The sequence below is a fragment of the Bombina bombina genome, chromosome 1 (genome assembly GCF_027579735.1).
Source record: "Bombina bombina isolate aBomBom1 chromosome 1, aBomBom1.pri, whole genome shotgun sequence".
Lineage (NCBI taxonomy): Eukaryota > Metazoa > Chordata > Amphibia > Anura > Bombinatoridae > Bombina > Bombina bombina.
The window spans coordinates 722,693,004-722,712,810 of record NC_069499.1 but is presented as its reverse complement, the minus strand read 5'-3'; the positions used below and the strand labels follow the sequence as shown (position 1 = coordinate 722,712,810).

Here is a 19,807-nt window from a genome sequence, read left to right as displayed (position 1 = left end):
TGACATGCATTAGATTAGCAGGTTCATTTTACACCACACATATATACCGGTAGCGCTGGATAGAGTAACTTTAACCTACTAATGTAAAGTCAATCTTGTGTAAATGTAAATCTATAAATCAGTGAAAAAAGTGAGGCAATGCAGAGCATCCACTTATCCTGCAATTTACACAAGTGTCTAAATTTGGGAACTGTGTACTGCTGTGCCTCCTTCTACTAACAGAAACCTTATACTGTCCAAATCATGCCCCTGGATTGTTTAATTCTACCACTTAATTGCCTACAAACTACCGTTTTATTGTTTCACTTACTCCAGCCCTCACACCCAAATCTTGTTTATTGGTTCTGAGATTTCAAATGAAAATGCTGGGTATATGACATTGTGTATTTTATTTGTCTCTCATTACCCATAGTTCTTTGCAGCAGTAGAGGCACTGTGAGTTGAGAATGTCTGTCTGAGAAAACAGAGCTCCCAACCTATCTGGAAGAAGCAATGTGTTACACAATTAATTATTTTTCTTTGCAGTTGATTAAAGTATTGATGCAACACATTACCGTTTACTGTATGTTTCTAATTTAGGCAACATGATTGAGCGTATTGTGGTACACTGTGACAACAGCCAAGATTGTCAAGAATGGCTTGATCACCTTTATCGACTCACCAAAGCACCTGGGTTCCACACCCCACTGTGTAAAACACAGTCTTGGACAGGATACACTGTAAGTTCTACTTGGTAAACATATTAAATATGTTGCATATTTGTGTAAATGGCAAGCAGCACATCCCAAATACTATGCTAATGCTTTATGTTAATAATTTATTTTTAAACGTTAAACATATTGTTTGCTTCATGTGTAATTGATAGGGTTAAATCATAAACACATAATTTTATTTAGTCAAAATACTGTGTGTTGCAACTAAATTGTACTGATAGACGAGAGAGAAAATTAAAGGGGTTCAAAGACTCCTTGAAAAAGCAGTTGTATCAAGAAATGTAAGTCGGAGAGCTGTTACAAGGACTGACATGTCACAGGAGGCGGGGCTTTGCAAATTGTATCGCTCATGCTGGTTGCAAGATCGGTTAAGTGTGCGGTTTGGTACAATTTTTTTCCATTGGACTTGTTTTAAAGTGTGCTAGTATAAATGGCCCCTGTTTGTGTTGATGTAACCTTGTTTTTAAACATTAAATTGTTTTTACGTCAAGATCCAGTTGATGTCCATGGTCTGATATAAAATGGATTATAACACAGCCCTTATTTTCCATACACTCACTCATAAATTAGACCCTTTCATTTGAACAGAGTATTCTATAGATAAAAGGGCTGCATGACTTATTACTACCCACATAGCCTTTTAAACTTTGCTGGGGAGGAAGTATATACACAGAGGAGATGGGGGCAGAAGGAAGAGACAGAATATGACTGGTAAAGTGACAGACTGAGCCAGATATGTTTTGGACATAGGGAAAAAACATGGAAGATGGGACAAAGAGCATGATTAAAGGGCCATTTAACACTTTAATATAAAATTACAGCTGGTATGTTAATCTATTGGAACACTGCAGGCAAATGTCGTAATTACAATGTGTTAATTCTCCCTTTAAGAATGCCAATATTTAATATATAGGCTTATTGTACTGTATATAGTGTCAACATATTTAGCAAGGTTGAATGAATGCTAAACAAAACAAATCCAAACATAAGGTAGTGAAGGCATTGTTTTTCCGAGGTTTATTAATTCTACCACCATCAGAAAGGAAATTAACTTAAGTCATGCTTGTAGCTGACTCCTCCTACATTTGCTTGTTTTTCCATTTTTGCATTACAATCTTATCTGTGCAATATCTGTATATGTTGCTGCATTATACATTCAATCCTAAACTTCAATGGCCAATGAAGACTATAAATATTCTGCGAGGCGATATCATAATAATATTGTTAGCGTCTTGTATGCTGGATACTACACTGTTTGTACCACAACTAACACATTAAAGTGACAGTGAAGTGATTTTTTTCTTTGTTTCATGTTTTCTTATTTTTTTGTTATATAATGTGTCTCTCTATTCTAACTAAAACATTTGTCTTGTCAGGCTTGTAGAGGCATGTCCCACTATGTCAGTATAGCTTTAATGAGGGTTGTCCTTATCAGTAGTAAGCATTGGGAGGATAGTGCTGAATTAGTTTCACTTTAAGTCATTTTTACTTAAAGGGATACTAAACCCCAATTTTTTGTTTCTTTCATGTAATTAGCAAGAGTCCATGAGCTAGTGACGTATGGGATATACATTCCTACCAGGAGGGGCAAAGTTTCCCAAACCTTAAAATGCCTATAAATACACCCCTCACCACACCCACAATTCAGTTTTTACAAACTTTGCCTCAGATGGAGGTGGTGAAGTAAGTTTGTGCTAGATTCTACGTTGATATGCGCTCCGCAGCAAGTTGGAGCCCGGTTTTCCTCTCAGCGTGCAGTGAATGTCAGAGGGATGTGAGGAGAGTATTGCCTATTTGAATGCAGTGATCTCCTTCTACGGGGTCTATTTCATAGGTTCTCTGTTATCGGTCGTAGAGATTCATCTCTTACCTCCCTTTTCAGATCGACGATATACTCTTATATATACCATTACCTCTGCTGATTCTCGTTTCAGTACTGGTTTGGCTTTCTACAAACATGTGGATGAGTGTCCTGGGGTAAGTAAATCTTATTTTCTGTGACACTCTAAGCTATGGTTGGGCACTTTATTTATAAAGTTCTAAATATATGTATTCAAACATTTATTTGCCTTGACTCAGAATGTTCAACATTCCTTATTTTTCAGACAGTCAGTTTCATATTTGGGATAAATGCATTTGTTTCAATCATTTTTTCTTACCTTAAAAAATTTGACTTTTTCCCTGTGGGCTGTTAGGCTCGCGGGGGCAGAAAATGCTTCATTTTATTGCGTCATTCTTGGCGCAGACTTTTTTGGCGCAAAAATTTTTTTCTGTTTCCGGCGTCATACGTGTCGCCGGAAGTTGCGTCATTTTTTGACGTTTTTTTTGCGTCAAAAATGTCGGCGTTCCGGATGTGGCGTCATTTTTGGCGCCAAAAGCATTTAGGCGCCAAATAATGTGGGCGTCTTTTTTGGCGCTAAAAAATATGGGCGTCATTTTTGTCTCCACATTATTTAAGTCTCATTATTTATTGCTTCTGGTTGCTAGAAGCTTGTTCACTGGCATTTTTTTCCCATTCCTGAAACTGTCATTTAAGGAATTTGATCAATTTTGCTTTATATGTTGTTTTTTTCTTTTACATATTGCAAGATGTTCCACGTTGCAACTGAGTCAGAAGATACTTCAGGAAAATCACTGCACAGTGCTGGAGCTACCAAGCTAAGTGTATCTGCTATAAACTTTTGGTATCTGTTTCTCCAGCTGTTATTTGTATTGCATGTCATGTCAAACTTATTAATGCAGATAAAATTTCCTTTAGTACTGTTACATTACCTGTTGCTGTTCCGTCAACATCTAATTCTCAGAGTATTCCTGATAACATAAGAGATTTTATTTTTTAAAATCCATTAAGAAGGCTATGTCTGTTATTTCTCCTTCTAGTATACATAAAAGTCTTTTAAAACTTCTCTTTTTTCAGATGAATTTTTAAATGAACATCATCATTCTGATACTGATAATGGTTCTTCTGGTTCAGAGGTTTCTGTCTCAGAGGTTAATGCTGATAAATCTTTGTATTTGTTCAAGATGGAATTTATTCGTTCTTTACTTAAAGAAGTGTTATTTGCATTAGAAATAGAGGATTCTGGTCCTCTTGATACTAAATGTAAACGTTTAAATAAGGTTTTTAAATCTCCTGTAGTTATTCCAGAAGTGTTTTATCTCCCTGATGCTATTTCTGAAGTAATTTCCAGGGAATGGAATAATTTGGGTAATTTATTTACTCCTTCTAGACGTTTAAGCAAATTATATCCTGTGCCATCTGACAGATTAGAGTTTTTTGGGACAAAAATCCCTAAGGTTATGGGGCTGTCTCTACTCCTGCTAATGTACTACTATTCCTACGGCAGATAGTACTTCATTTAAGGATCCTTTAGATAGGAAAATTGAATCCTTTCTAAGAAAAGCTTACTTATGTTCAGGTAATCTTCTTAGACCTGCTATATTTTTAGCGGATGTTGCTGCAGCTTCAACTTTTTGGTTAGAATCTTTAGCGCAACAAGTAACAGATCATAATTTTATAGCATTATTATTATTCTATAACATGCTAATAATTTTATTGGTGATACCATCTTTTGATATCATTAGAGTTGATGTCAGGTATATGTCTCTAGCTATTTTAGCTAGAAAAGCTTTATGGATTAAACTTGGAATGCTGACATGTCTTCTAAGTCAACTTTGCTTTCCCTTTCTTTCCAGGGTAAATAATCATTTTCGTTCCTTTCCTCACAACAAGGAACAAAAGCCTGATCCTTCATCCTCAGGAGCGGTATCAGTTTGGAAACTATTTCCAGTTTGGAATATATCCAAGCCTTATAGAAACCTATAGCCAGCTCTTAAGTACCTATGAAGGTGCGGCCCTTATTCCAGCTCAGCTGGTATGGGGCAGATTACGTTTTCTTCAAAGAAATTTGGATCAATTCCGTTCTTAATCTCTGGTTTCAGAAACATTGTTTCAGAAAGGTACAGAATTGGCTTCAAGTTAAGGCCTCCTGCTAAGAGATTCTTTTCTTTCCCGTGTCCCAGTTAACACAGCAAAGGCTCAGCATTTCTGAAATGTGTTTCAGATCTAGAGTTGGCTGGAGTATTTATGCCAGTTCCAGTTCTGGAACAGGGGCTGGGGTTTTATTTTATCTCTTCATTGTACCAAAGAAGGTCAATTCCTTCAGACCAGTTCCGGATCTATCATTATTGAATCGTTATGTTAGGATACCAACATTCAAGATGGTTACTGTAGGACTATCCTGCCTTTTGTTTAGCAAGGGCATTATATGTCTACAATAGATTTACAGGATGTGTATCTGCATATTCAGATTCATCCAGATCACTTTTAGTGTCTGAGATTCTCTTTTTAGACAAGCATTACCAGTTTTGTGGCTCTACCGTTTGGCCTAGCCTCAGTTCCAAGAATTTTTTTCAAAGGTTCTTGGTGCCCTTCTTTCTGTAATCAGAGAATAGGGTTTTGGTATTTCCTTATTTGGACGATATCTTGGTACTTGCTCAGTCTTCTCATTTTCGAAGAATCTCATACGAATCGACTTGTGTTGTTTCTTCAAGTTCATGGTTGGAGGATCAATTTACCATTCAGTTCATTGATTCCTCAGACAAGGGTAACCTTTTTAGGTTTCTAGATAAATTCAGTGTCTATGACTCTGTCCTTGTCAGACAAGAGAAGTTTAACATTGATATCAGCTTGTCAAAACCTTCAGTCACAATCATTCCCTTTGGTAGCCTTATGCATGGAAATGTTGGGTTTTAGGACTGCCGCATCAGATGCGATCTCCTTTGCTCGTTTTCACATGCGACCTCTTCAGCTCTGTATGCTGAACCAATGGTGCAGGGATTACTCAAAGATATCTCAATTAATATCTTTAAACCGATTTTACGACACTCTCTGACATGGTGGACAGATCACCATCGTTTAGTTCAGGGGGCTTCTTTGTTCTTCCGACCTGGACTATAATCTCAACAGATGCAAGTCTTACAGGTTGGGGAGCTGTGTGGGGGTATCTGACGGCACAAGGGGTTTGGGAATCTCAGGAGGTGAGATTTCCGATCAATATTTTGGAACTCCGTGCAATTTTCAGAGCTCTTCAGTCTTGGCCTCTTCTGAAGAGAGAGTTGTTCATTTGTTTTCAGATAGACAATGTCACAACTGTGGCATACATCAATCATCAAGGAGGGACTCACAGTCCTCTGGCTATGAAAGAAGTATCTCGAATTTTGGTTTGGGCGGAATCCAGCTCCTGTCTAATCTCTGCGGTTCATATCCCAGGTATGGACAATTGGAAAGCGGATTATCTCAGTCACCAAACGTTGCATCCGGGCGAATAGTCTCTTCACCCAGAGGTATTTCTTCAGATTGTTCAAATGTGGGAACTTCCAGAAATAGATCTGATGGCTTCTCATCTAAACAAGAAACTTCCCAGGTATCTGTCCAGATCCCGGGATCCTCAGGCGGAGGCAGTGGATGCATTATCACTTCCTTGGAAGTATCATCCTGCCTATATCTTTCCGCCTCTAGTTCTTCTTCCAAAAGTAATCTCCGAGATTCTGAAGGAATGCTTGTTTGTTCTGCTGGTAGCTCCGGCATGGCCTCACAGGTTTTGGTATGCGGATCTTGTCCGGATGGCCTCTTGCCAACCGTGGACTCTTCCGTTAAGACCAGACCTTTTGTCTCAAGGTCCTTTTTTTCCATCAGGATCTGAAATCCTTAAATTTAAAGGTATGGAGATTGAACGCTTGATTCTTGGTCAAAGAGGTTTCTCTGACTCTGTGATTAATACTATGTTACAGGCTCGTAAATCTGTATCCAGAGAGATATATTATAGAGTCTGGAAGACTTATATTTCTTGGTGTCTTTCTCATCATTTTTCTTGGCATTCTTTTAGAATACCGAGAATATTACAGTTTCTTCAGGATGGTTTAGATAAGGGTTTGTCCGCAAGTTCCTTGAAAGGTCAAATCTCTGCTCTTTCTGTTCTTTTTCACAGAAAGATTGCTATTCTTCCTGATATTCATTGTTTTGTACAAGCTTTGGTTCGTATAAAGCCTGTCATTAAGTCAATTTCTCCTCCTTGGAGTTTGAATTTGGTTCTGGGGGCTCTTCAAGCTCCTCCATTTGAACCTATGCATTCATTGGATATTAAATTACTTTCTTGGAAAGTTTTTGGCCATCTCTTCTGCCAGAAGAGTTTCTGAATTATCTGCTCTTTCTTGTGAGTCTCCTTTTCTGATTTTTCATCAGGATAAGGCGGTGTTGCGAACTTCTTTTGAATTTTTACCTAAGTTGTGAATTCCAACAACATTAGTAGAGACATTGTGGTTCCTTCATTATGTCCTAATCCTAAGAATTCTAAGGAGAAATCGTTGCATTCTTTGGATGTTGTTAGAGCTTTGAAATATTATGTTGAAGCTACTAAGTCTTTCCGAAAGACTTCTAGTTTATTTGTTATCTTTTCCGGTTTTAGAAAGGCCAGAAAACTTCTGCCTTTTCTTTGGCATCTTGGTTGAAATCTTTAATTCATCTTGCCTATGTTGAGTCGGGTAAGACTCCGCCTCATAGGATTACAGCTCATTCTACTAGGTCAGTTTCTACTTCCTGGGCGTTTAGGAATGAAGCTTCGGTTGATCAGATTTGCAAAGCGGCAACTTGGTCCTCTTTGCATACTTTTACCAAATTCTACCATTTTGTTGTATTTTCTTCTTCTGAAGCAGTTTTTGGTAGAAAAGTACTTCAGGCAGCGGTTTCAGTTTGAATCTTTTGCTTATGTTTTTCATTAAACTTTATTTTGGGTGTGGATTATTTTCAGCAGGAATTGGCTGTCTTTATTTTATCCCTCCCTCTCTAGTGACTCTTGTGTGGAAAGATCCACATCTTGGGTAGTCATTATCCCATACGTCACTAGCTCATGGACTCTTGCTAATTACATGAAAGAAAACATAATTTATGTAAGAACTTACCTGATAAATTCATTTCTTTCATATTAGCAAGAGTCCATGAGGCCCGCCCTTTTTTGTGGTGGTTATGATTTTTTTGTATAAAGCACAATTATTCCAATTCCTTATTTTATATGCTTTCGCACTTTTTTCTTATCACCCCACTTCTTGGCTATTCGTTAAACTGAATTGTGGGTGTGGTGAGGGGTGTATTTATAGGCATTTTAAGGTTTGGGAAACTTTGCCCCTCCTGGTAGGAATGTATATCCCATACGTCACTAGCTCATGGACTCTTGCTAATATGAAAGAAATGAATTTATCAGGTAAGTTCTTACATAAATTATGTTTTTGTGATTCATATAGAGCATGCAGTTTTAAACAACTTTCTAATTTACTCCTATTATTAATTTTTCTTCTTCTCTTGCTATCTTTATTTGAAAAGCAGAAATATAAAGCTTAGGAGCCAGCCCATTTTTGGTTGAGCACCCTGGATAGCGCATGCTGATTGGTGGCTACATTTAGCCACTAATCAGCAATGTGTGTCTTTTATTCCTTCTGCAAGATTTAAAAAGTTATACCCTTTACCATGTGCTAATCGGGAGTTATTGGAAACCATTCCTAAAGTGAATGGGGCTATTTCTACCTTGGCTAAACATACTACTATTCCATTGGAAGATAGTACCTCTTTTAAAGACACTCGATAGAAAATTAGAATCTTTTCTAAGAAGGCCCATTTTACATTTTGGTTATATTCTTAGACCTGCTAAACCTATTGATGTATCTGCAGCTGCTTTCTATTGGTTAGATAGCCTTGCTCAGTAGTATTCTTCTGATACTCTTACCTCTAATTTATTTAATTTGCTCAAACATGCAAATTCTTTTGTTGCTGATGCTATTTTTGATATTATGAAAATTAATGTTAAAAGCATTTCTCTGTCTATTCTTTCCAGGAGGGCCCTGTGGCTTAAATCCTGGAATGCTGGCATGATTTATAAATCAAGACTATTGTCTCTTTCTTTTCAAGGAAAGAAACTTTTTGAATCTGATTTAGATTCCATTATTTCTACTGTTACTGGTGGTAAAGGTAACAAATCTACCCCAGTTTCCAAGTCTACATGAAGGTGCAGCCCCCGTTCCAGATATTCTGGTATAGGGCAGATTAAAGCTTTTCAATAAGCTTGGTTTCATTCTGTCCCAGATCCCTGGGTTCAGAATATTGTATCTCAGGGTTATCGGATAGGTGTCAGATCAAGGCCTCCCAGAAGGTTATTTTTTCTGTCCAATGTTCCAAATAATTATGTAAAAGCTAAGGCCTTTCTTCAATCTGTCTCAGATCTGGAAGAAATGGGAGTGATTGTGCCAGTTTCTTTACTAGAACAGGGGATGGGATTTTATTAAAATTTCTTCATTGTTCCAAAGAAGGAAGGTACTTTCAGACCAGTTTTAGATCTAAAGACTCTAAAACAAATTTGTAAGGATTCCATCTTTCAGATTGGAAACTATCAGGACTATTTTACCTTTTGTTCAGCACAGTCAGTGTATGTCCACAATAGATTTAAAGGCTGCTTACCTTCATGTTCCTATTCACCCAGAGCATCATCCATTTCTGAGGTTTTGCGTTTCTGGAAAAATAAGATTCTGGGTGCCCTTTTGTCTTTAATCAGAACTCAGGGTATTGTAGTGTTTCCATACCTGGATGATATCTTGGTTTAAGCTCAGTCTTTTTGTTTAGCACAATCTCATACCAAACAACCGTTGTTGTTTCTTCAAAATTATGGTTGGAGGATAAATTTACCAAAGAGTTCCTTGTTTCCTCAGACAATGATTTCTTTCCTTAGTTTTCCAGATAGATTTAGTGTCCATGAGTCTTTCTCTTACAGATCAGAGAAGAGTGAAATTTGTGTCATCTTGTCTGAACCTTCAGTCTCTCTCTCTTACTACGGTGGCTCAGTGTATGGAAGTTATGGGTCTCATGATTGCAACCTCAGATGCAATCCCCTTTGCTTGTTTTCACATGAGGCCTCTTCAGTTTTGTATGCTGCGCCAATGCTGCAGGGGGTATTCTCAAATTTCTCAAAAGATATTTTTAGATTCCAGTACAAGTCAGTCTCTGACTTGATGGCTGAATCACCAGTTCATTATTCAGGGGGCTTCTTTTGCTCGTCCTACCTGATCTGTGATCACCATAAATGCAATCAATATTTTAGAACTCTGTGCTATTTTCAGGGCTCTTCAAGCATGGCCTCTTTTGAAAAGGGAGTCTTATCTCCATTTCCAGTCAGACAATGTTACAGCAATAGCTTATGTCAATCATCAGGGGGGAACTTGCAGTTCCCTGGCTATGAAATAAGTGTCTCAAATTCTTTCCTGGGCAAAAACCAACTATTGTCTAATTTCTACAGCTCATATTCCAGGAGTGATCAATTGGGAAGCAGACTTTCTCAGTCGTCAGTCTCTTCATCCAAGGTAGTGGTCTCTTCATCAGGAGGTTTTCAGTCTGATAGTGGACCTTTGGGGCTTACCAGAGATAGCTCTGATGGCCTCTCAGTTGAACAACAAACTTCTCAGGTGCTTTGTGAGGTTCAGGGATCCACATGCAGTGGCAGTGGATGCTCTAGTACTTCCTTGTTGATTCAAGCCAGCTTATCTTTTTACATCTCTGGTTCTTCTTCCCCGAGTAATTTCCAGGATAAAGCAGGAGAAATCCTTTGTAATCCTGATTGCCCCAGAGTGGTCCTGCAGGGTTTGGTATGCAGATCTGGTACAGATGTCCAGTTGTCCTTCTTGGCCCCTTCATCTTTGACCAGACCTTTTTCCTCAAGGCCCTTTCTTCCATCCAGATCTAAAGTCTCTCAACTTATGGCATGGAAATTGAACACCTAGTTCGGAAATATAGAGGTTTTTCAGACTATTTTATTGAGACTCTTATACAAGCTTATAAACCTGTGTCTAGGAAGATTTATCACAATGTTTGGAAAACTTATATTTCCTGGTGCAAAGATCATGGTTTTTCCTGGCATTCTTTTTGAATTCCTAGGGTTCTTCAGTTTTTGCAGAATGGTTTAGATAAGGGTTTATCTGCCAGTTCTTTGAAAAGATAGATTTCTGCCCTTTCTGTATTGTTTAACAGAAAGATTGCTAATCTTCAGGCTTTGATTCGTATTAAACCCGTTATTAAGCCTATTCCTCCTCCTTGGAACCTTAGCCTGGTGTTAAGAGTTTTACAATCTCCTCCTTTTGAGCCTAACCATAAGATGGACTTAAACTACTTTCTTGGAAAGTGTTGTTTCTTTTGGCTATTTCTTCTGCAAGAAGAGTTTCTGAATTGTTTGCTCTCTCTTGTAAATCTCCTTTCTGATTTTTCATCAGGATAAGGCCATTTTAAGGACAGCTTATAATTTCTTGCCTAAGGTTGTTTCCTCTAACAACTTTAACAGAGAGATTATTGCTCCTTCTTTATGTCCCAATCCTAAGAATGCTTTGGAAAGATCCTCTCATTATTTGGATGTTGTCAGGGCATCAAAATATTATGTTGATGCCACCAACGATTTCTGGAAGACTTCTAGTCTGTTTGTTCATTTTTTCTGGTTTTCGGAAAGACCAGAAAGCCTTTGCTGTTGCTTTAGCCTCTTGGTTGAAGTTTCTGATTCACAGGCAGGTCAGTCTCCTACTCAGCGAATTACAGCTCATTCTACTAGGTCACTTGCCACTTCTTGGGCTTTTAAGAATGAAGCTTCAGTTGATCAGATTTGCAAAGCAGGCTAATTGGTCTTCTTTGCATTCTTTCACAAAATCTTACCATTTTTATGTTTTTGCTTCATCTGAAGCAGCCTTTGGCAAAAAGGTCCTGCAGGCAGTTGTCTCTGCTTGAGACTTGTATCAGTTTTTTTAAGTGCATTCTAATTTATACTTACCCAAATCATTTCTTTCTTTCATGGTGGTAAGAGTCCACGAGCCCCCACCCTTTCCTTAGGGTTGATTTGTTTTTTGAGCACTTCTTTTTCCCTGCTCCATTTATAGTTCTTAATCCTTTTTTACCTCACTTGGCTATTCATTAGACTGAGGTCTGTGTAAGGTGGGAGGGTTTATATAGAGCTCTTGGGGTTTGGGAATCTTTGCCTCCTACTAACGGTAGAGAAGTAATTCCCATGAGTAAGGGATCGTGGACTCTCACCACCATGAAAGAAAGGAATTTATCCTGTAAGTATAAATTATGTTTTATGTGCTAATATGTGCAGCGACTTACCCACTTCGCTGCCCTAGGTTCTCATGCTGTGTCTCACAGCATGAGAACGAGGCTCACATTGGTGTATATGGAAGCACTCTCTCATGAGTGCAAAGCGTCCGTGCGGCAACGCACCTAACTTGTAATACCAGCACACATTTGCATGCGCTGGAATTAAGTGGAGCGCATCTTTTGAGCTCTCGTTAGCAATACTTTGTACTTCACTCGTAATCTGATCCAAAAAGTTTAATTATGCATAGTAACAAGTTGTAATGTACTTTATTTCGTTATTCATAACTTTTCCTGCAACTTATTTCTGCAAATTGAGAGTCTGAAATGGATCTCGAAGCTCAGCACCTAAATGTTATACACAGTGATATCTTCACCTATGTAGCAGCCAATTTATTTCTAAGTGGCCGCAACAAAGGAAATAAGCTAAACAATATTAAAAAAACAAACTGTTCCTGCTCTGCGAAACAATGATCACTTTTCTTACAAAAAGGCATTTATTCTGTGGGCAAATCTTTTGTAAGTGGTCTTTTACCATTTCAGTTTAATACAGATACTTCACAAACTATATTAAAGGAACATGAAAACCAAAAATTTGGTTTTAAAAAATGTTCCGAATTTACTTAAATTATCAAATTTGTTTCGTTCTCATTCTATTTTTGTTGACGCGAAACCTCGGTGGGTAGCATACACATGTCTGGAGCACCTATGGCAGGAAAAAGTATTGCCGTCTAGTGCCCTTCCTAATGTATAACATTCTTGCAAAATTTCTGCCATATAGTGCTGCACACACATAAATGCTACTGAGCTTACTTTCCTGCTTTTCAACAAAGCATACCAAGAGAAAGAAAAACATTTAATAGAAGTAAATTGTAAAGTTGTTTATAATGACATGCTCTATTTGAATCAGGAAAGATTCCATTTAAAGGACTATTAAATACTGACATAATTTCATAATGAGCAAGTGCATAATAAAAAGACAATACAATAGCAAATACTCTAAATTTCAAATAAGCAGTAGTTTGTTTTTTGACAAAAAAAAAAATTTCTGCATTTGCTGGCCTCCTGTAACATGTATCAGCCAATCCCAGACTTTTATACGTATACACCGTGAATTTATGCACATGCTCAGAAGGATCTGATTCCTCAGAACGTGTACATATTAAAAAAACTGTGCAAAAATGTGATAATGGAAGTAAATCGTAAAGTTTTTAAAACTCTAATTTTGACTTTTAGTGTCCCTTTAAGGATAGCAGTTATACTGGTATACCTGTATGTATATCTACCAACCATCCTGTGGGATTGTCACGTGTTGTGAGGTATGGCCTACTTCCCGCACGCAGCCCCTCAGAGTCCTGGTTTTAAGGGACTGGCCAGGTTACACCCACAACCCACCCTGATGTGCCCACAGCCTGCACAGACATATCCACAGAATGCACAAAACTCCTTCATAAGTGGCTCTGCTCATACCATTTAGTTTCATACTCAAAATGCAGCTCATTAAAGGGATATAAAAGAGCCTGTTTAATTGTGATAAAAAAAGCACTAAGCAGTAGCTTATACTTAATATAGATCATTGCAATGTGTATTTCTAGCTATTTAAAGGGATTTTACTTTTTATTTCTTTTTTTTTACGTCATTTGTGAAGGGTCCTTTACTTCCTGTCGCTGCACTACCAGGAAGGCAAAGAAGAAGCTTTTCATTTGAAGTGTTGCTAGGAGACACTTATAATAGCTGCAGACAGTTTATTGCCCATGCTCAGTAGATGATTTTTGCTCACAATTAACCTCCCACATCATGGAAGATCATCCAGTAAATGTTTGGAGGTATGCTGTATAAGAGTAATACTGATATAACTGATAAAGCCACACTTCCAAAAGTAACCCGTACAACAAAATATTACTTAGGGAGAATTTAAAATGTAATTTACTCAAGTTCTAATCGGCTCTAGTCCTTAAAAAACTCAGAACAGGCTAGAATATCCAGATCTTAAAGATAAATGCATAGATTTATTTACTTTATCTTTCCGAATATAGCAGTACTGTAATCTCCTGACTCAAAGAAAACTAGGACTGTCTGATTTAAACAGTCATGGATTAACAAAATAAAACCTTATAATTCTTGAACATTGCAATGATAAAGTTAACAATGCATAGAAATAGACCAATACAACTGAATGCTGGATGTATAGTGGTTATTGGTTAAAAACATGGTATACTATCTATCCTGCAGGAGGATACAATGATACATTGACCCTATATGTGCAATTACTCATAATAATACACAAACCAAAGTTGGGTTATAAAAGGCCACAGCATATATTTATTTATAACATATAAACCATCAATAATGTATAAATAACTTACAATAATAAACATAAAAACCCCAAATAACCCAGCTTGGCCACATAGCCGATACCAATCTCAGCATAATCACTGTACTGTACTCAACCTCCCCTGGCAAGCCAGGAGGAACACCCCTTCAACCTAACACACATTTACCCAGCAAGCCCCTCCCCGCCCTCTAAAGTGCTGCAACAAAACCAAATCTAGGGAGGTAAGGATTGAGTTTCTTGTCACACGTTGCCTCCAGCAACAAAGATGGCACTTCCTCCTTGCTAAACCCATCCCTCACAAGACAAACACACCCCTCTTGCTTGCTGCTACAATGAGGATCAAAAGCCCTCCCATGTATGTCCACGTCCCCACTCACTTTACTTTAATGGCAATGCATTTTCTTAATATAAGTGAATTTAAAGAAACAAGAAACAAACTTATACTGATAATGATTTAGAATTGCTGTACAAATTGTAATCTTTTATGACTTTTAGACGTGATTTTTTTGTTTTTGTTTATTTCAATATGTAATTATTTCTAACATGTTTTTATTTTTCAGCTTTCAGAAGGAAAGCTGCCACCTCATCCTCATTATTCACTGTCATCCCTTTCTCGAGGACCTTTGGAACCGGCTAAAATCAATAAAACATGGAGCTTAAGTTGTTTGCGACCTGCTCCTCCACTTAGACCTTCAGCTGCTTTAGGTTATAAAGAGGTAATACTTTTTATTTTTTCCATTACTGTGGTTTTTCTAAATTTATTATCAAATACAAGTCCAATGAACTTTTGTTAACTACTTTTATACAGAATACTTGTAAAAAGTAAAATAAATGCACTTGTTTTGAGTTAATACCTTTAGTAACCATCGAGCAGTTTTATTGGTTGTACATAGTAATATATATTGTCTTCAGGCAGTGCTTTTGGTTAATGAGTTATTATTTTGAAAGTATATAATATTGTGAGAATATATAGAGAAACCTAAAATACTATTTCCATTGTGGAGATAAATATGTTGTGCTACAGGGCATAATATATGTAAAATGATGATAACCTGAGCTTCTGATGGGAATAGAACATCCTCCTTTCAATGACCGTATAGATAAAATTGTAATTGCATATGATTAACCTGATAAACCATAAGCGGAGGACCTGTTTCAAGTTAGTATAAGTGGAGGCTGTTTAAGCTATATGATCCCACCGCGCTGCTTACACTATCCCTGCCTACTCATCGGGGGCTTGATAATCTAAAGTTCTCCGCTCAGGTGAGATGATCTAAAATGATCCTCCAGCACTGGGAGATCCCTAATGAAATTCTTTAAAGGCAGATTTTGCTTTACTTCCCGAAGGGGCGTTCCCTGCATTTCTGTATGTGAAAGAGAGACAAGCCCAGTGCAATATAGCACTGCATGACACGTCAGTTTTGCTGCATTTACCCTTTGTTCTTTGTATTTTATATTACTTTACTTAACATTTAAACTTTGCACTTTCTATTTTGTATACAGCAGTGTATTTAGGATTGGGATTTTACAAATTCTGATTATGCTTTCACAGTTTCTGTGTAACTTTAACAAATTAGGATCATATTTTGTATATTTATGTATATTGTTTACAAATGTCATTGCACTTTGTGTTTCTTGTATTTAAAATAAAACTGAAAAGCTTTCAGCTTCATTTTTCCAGAGAGCTTGATTACTTTGCATAAGCTTGATTACTTTGTATACGCTTTATTACTTTCTATGTTGGAGAGATATTATAGTGTCGACTTCACAGGGGCTGAACTCTGAATTCTCTAATAAAAAGGATGGAACCTGGGAGCCCCAGAGAGATGAGAGATGCCTTCTATAGAAAGTAATGAAACTCTCTTGGATACCAAATTTCACATGGGAGAGAGTGATTAAATAAGTGTATTGCAAATTTTGAGCAAGTTTCACCTGAATACAGCTGGTGAGAAAAATCAGTGAGACCAGCTTGTTTAAAATGCTTTCAGCATTTCACAAGACTTGAGAGAGCTTCAAAACATACTTTCTTTCATGTAATTAGCAAGAGTCCATGAGCTAGTGACGTATGGGATATACATTCCTACAAGGAGGGGCAAAGTTTCACAAACCTTAAAATGCCTATAAATATACCCCTCACCACACCCACAATTCAGTTTTACAAACTTTGCCTCCCGTGGAGGTGGTGAAGTAAGTTTGTGCTAGATTCTTCGTTGATATGCGCTCCGCAGCAGGCTGGAGCCCGGTTTTCCTCTCAGCGTGCAGTGAATGTCAGAGGGATGTGAAGAGAGTATTGCCTATTTGAATTCAATGATCTCCTTCTACGGGGTCTATTTCATAGGTTCTCTGTTATCGGTCGTAGAGATTCATCTCTTACCTCCCTTTTCAGATCGACGATATACTCTTATTTATACCATTACCTCTACTGATTCTCGTTTCAGTACTGGTTTGGCTTTCTACTATATGTAGATGAGTGTCCTGGGGTAAGTAAGTCTTATTTTCTGTGACACTCTAAGCTATGGTTGGGCACTTTTATATAAAGTTTTAAATATATGTGTTTAAACATTTATTTGCCTTGATTCAGGATGTTCAATATTCCTTATTTCAGACAGTCAGTTTCATTATTTGGGATAATGCATTTGAATATTAAATTTTTCTTTAAAATTTGACTTTTTTTCCTGTGGGCTGTTAGGCTCACGGGGGCTGAAAATGCTTCATTTTATTGCGTCATTCTTGGCGCAGACTTTTTTGGCGCAAAAATTTTTTTAGTCATTTCCGGCGTCATACTTGTCACCGGAAGTTGTTTGTATGTGCGTCATTTTTTTGATGTTTTTTTGCACCAAAGATGTCGGCGTTACCGGATGTGGCGTCATTTTTGGCGCCAAAGCATTTAGGCGCCAAATAGTGTGGGCGTCTTTTTTGGCGCTAAAAAATATGGGCGTCATTTTTGTCTCCACATTATTTAAGTCTCATTGTTTATTTGCTTCTGGTTGCTAGAAGCTTGTTTATTGGCATTTTTTTCCGATTCCTGAAACTGTCATTTAAGGAATTTGATACATTTTGCTTTATATGTTGTTTTTTCTATTACATATTGTAAGATGTCTCAGATTGACCCTGGATCAAAAGCTACTTCTGGAAAAACGCTTAACTGAGTTCAGTTCTACCAAAGCTAAGTTCATTTATTTTAAATGTTATAAATGTTTATCTTTAGCTATGGTTTGTAATAAGTTATTATGATATACTTTTACATGCAGAATCCATTAGTATTTATGCTTTATTGCCATTCTTACATCTAGACCCAGGTAAAGATATTTGGGAAGTATGTACAAGAAATATTTAGAAGATTTATAAGAAATATTTTTCTGATTCTATTTTAAAGGCTTTGTCTGACTTCGTGCCTTCTAATAAAATTTTTAGGTCTTTTTTCACTTCTTTTTTAATTATTGAAGTTTCAAATGACCAACAACATACTGTTTTATCCTTCTCTGATGATGTTTTTTCTCTTTCAGAATTTTCTTCATCAGATATTGACACTAACAAATCTACTTTTTTATAATTTTTTTATTAAAGTACATTTGTTCTTTGTTGAAAAGGTGTTGATTATTTTGGATATTAAGGTAACTAGTTCTTTAAGACTAGCTGACACTATTTCTGCTTATTTATTCTTCTGTGTTTTCAGAGGTTTTTTTCCAGTTCCTCATACTAGGGAATGGAATAGGCTGAGAATTTTCTTTTATTCCTTCTTCAAAGGTTTTAAACTATATTCTTTGCCAGCAGTTAAATTGAATTTGGAGGGTTCTCCAATTTATTGGGGCTATCTCTACTCCTACTAATTATGCTATTGTTTCTATAGCAAAATAGTATTTATTTTCCTTTAGATTGTTGTATCTTATTTATGGAAAATTATTTAGTTTCAGGTACTTTTCTTGGTCCTGTGATTTATTTGGATGTTGCAATTGCTTCATTTTTGTTCTGTTTACTTTAAGATCAAGTATCAGATTATGATTTATTTTAGCATTGTTAAAGGACAACATTTACTAGACTAGGTGCTGTTGCATTTGTCTTGTTGTTTTGCATTTATTGATTATGCAAGTCCACTGTATTGACTGTTCCTTTAACTGGACTATCATGCTAATAATTTCATTTGTGTCTTCATTTTATTGAATATTTTCGCAGATGAGGGTTAATCTATGTCTTTAGCTATTTTAGCTAGAAGAATTTTGTGATTTTTAAAAAATCCATATTTCTTTTGTTCTAATATAATCAATTATTTGTTTTATAATTGGATTCAATTCTTAACTGTTACTCTGGGCTTCAAGATTGAGTTCTAATACTAAAACTTTAAGCTTATACTAGTTTGGTTGTTCTTATTAAGGAACGAATTCCTGAATTCTTTCCCAAGTAACATGTTTATAATTGGAAATTTTTCAGTTCGAAATCAGCTCCCTAATATTGCGATGTACGTACAGTATTCCAGCTTGGCTGGCAAGGGGCAGGTTAAGACTTCTTTGAAATTTATTTGGTTCTATTCAGTCCAAATTTCTTTGATTTTATTCCAGTAAGGCTAACACTCTCTTTAAGTGTGTTTGGGTCCTATATATTTTGGGTACTGTTGAAGCATGGCTGGGCACCCATGGGGTTCAAGCGCTGCTCAGACCTGGAATCTTCTGGGGTATTTATTCCAGTTCCATTTTTAGGAAATGGGTTTTGGAGTTTTATTCAAACTATTCTGCCTTTTTTTGGTCAGTGATAGCATTATTTGTTTTCATTAGATACAATAAATGCATATTTTCATTTTTCTGTTTTCATTCAGATTATTTTCTGAGGATGCGGAATCTCATATGATTCACTTGCTCTTCAGGACATAGTTAGAGGATCTTTTTTTCAAAAGCTCTTGATTCCTCACACAAGGGTCACCTTTTTTAGGTTTCCAGATAGTTTGTGTCACTGTCTTTGTCTCTATCAGACAAGGGACAGTTTTATTGTGTTCTGTTTGTCGGTACCTTTAGTCTCTATTATTTCCTTCAGTTGTTATATATGCATAGAAGTTTTAGGTCTTATGGCCACAGCATTGGATTTAATTCCCTTTGCTCATTTTCAATAGAAAGAACCTTTCCAGTCTTTTATGCTGAATTATGGTGCAGGGATTCTAGGATTTCACATTTTAAATCTTCGAATCCTAATATTTATCTCTTGATTTGGTGGTTAAGATCACCATCATTTAGTTCTACAGGTCTCTTCGTTTCTTTCAACCTGGACCATGATCTCTACAGATGTGAGTCTTTTTGGTTGGGAGGCTGTCTGAGGATCTCTGTCAGCACAAGGGGTTTGGAAATCTCAGGAGGCGAGATTACCATTTGATATTTTAGAACTCCGTGTTTTCTCAGAATTTTTCAGTTAGTTTCTTTTTGAAGAAGAGACGTTTAATGTTTTTCAAACAATATCACTACTATGGTGTATGTCAATCATCAGAGTAGGACTATCAGTCCTTAGGTTGTGACAGAAGTGTCTCGGATATTAGCTTGGGCTAAATCCAGCTCCTATCTAAATTCTGTGTTTTTTTTCCCAGGTATAGATATTTGGGAAGCGGAT

General features: G+C 36.9%; 1 protein-coding gene across 5 annotated transcripts in view; it reads left to right on the top strand.

Annotated features, from left to right (window-relative positions):
- Positions 1 to 19,807, top strand: part of ARHGEF6 (Rac/Cdc42 guanine nucleotide exchange factor 6) — a 283,838-nt gene that overhangs the window by 212,370 nt on the left and 51,661 nt on the right. For all 5 annotated transcript variants that reach the window (XM_053699228.1, XM_053699227.1, XM_053699226.1 and 2 more), the window contains 2 exons: positions 580 to 719; positions 14,779 to 14,934. In XM_053699228.1, coding sequence (XP_053555203.1) covers positions 580 to 719; positions 14,779 to 14,934 — 296 coding nt within the window. The remainder of the gene's footprint in view (positions 1 to 579; positions 720 to 14,778; positions 14,935 to 19,807) is intronic.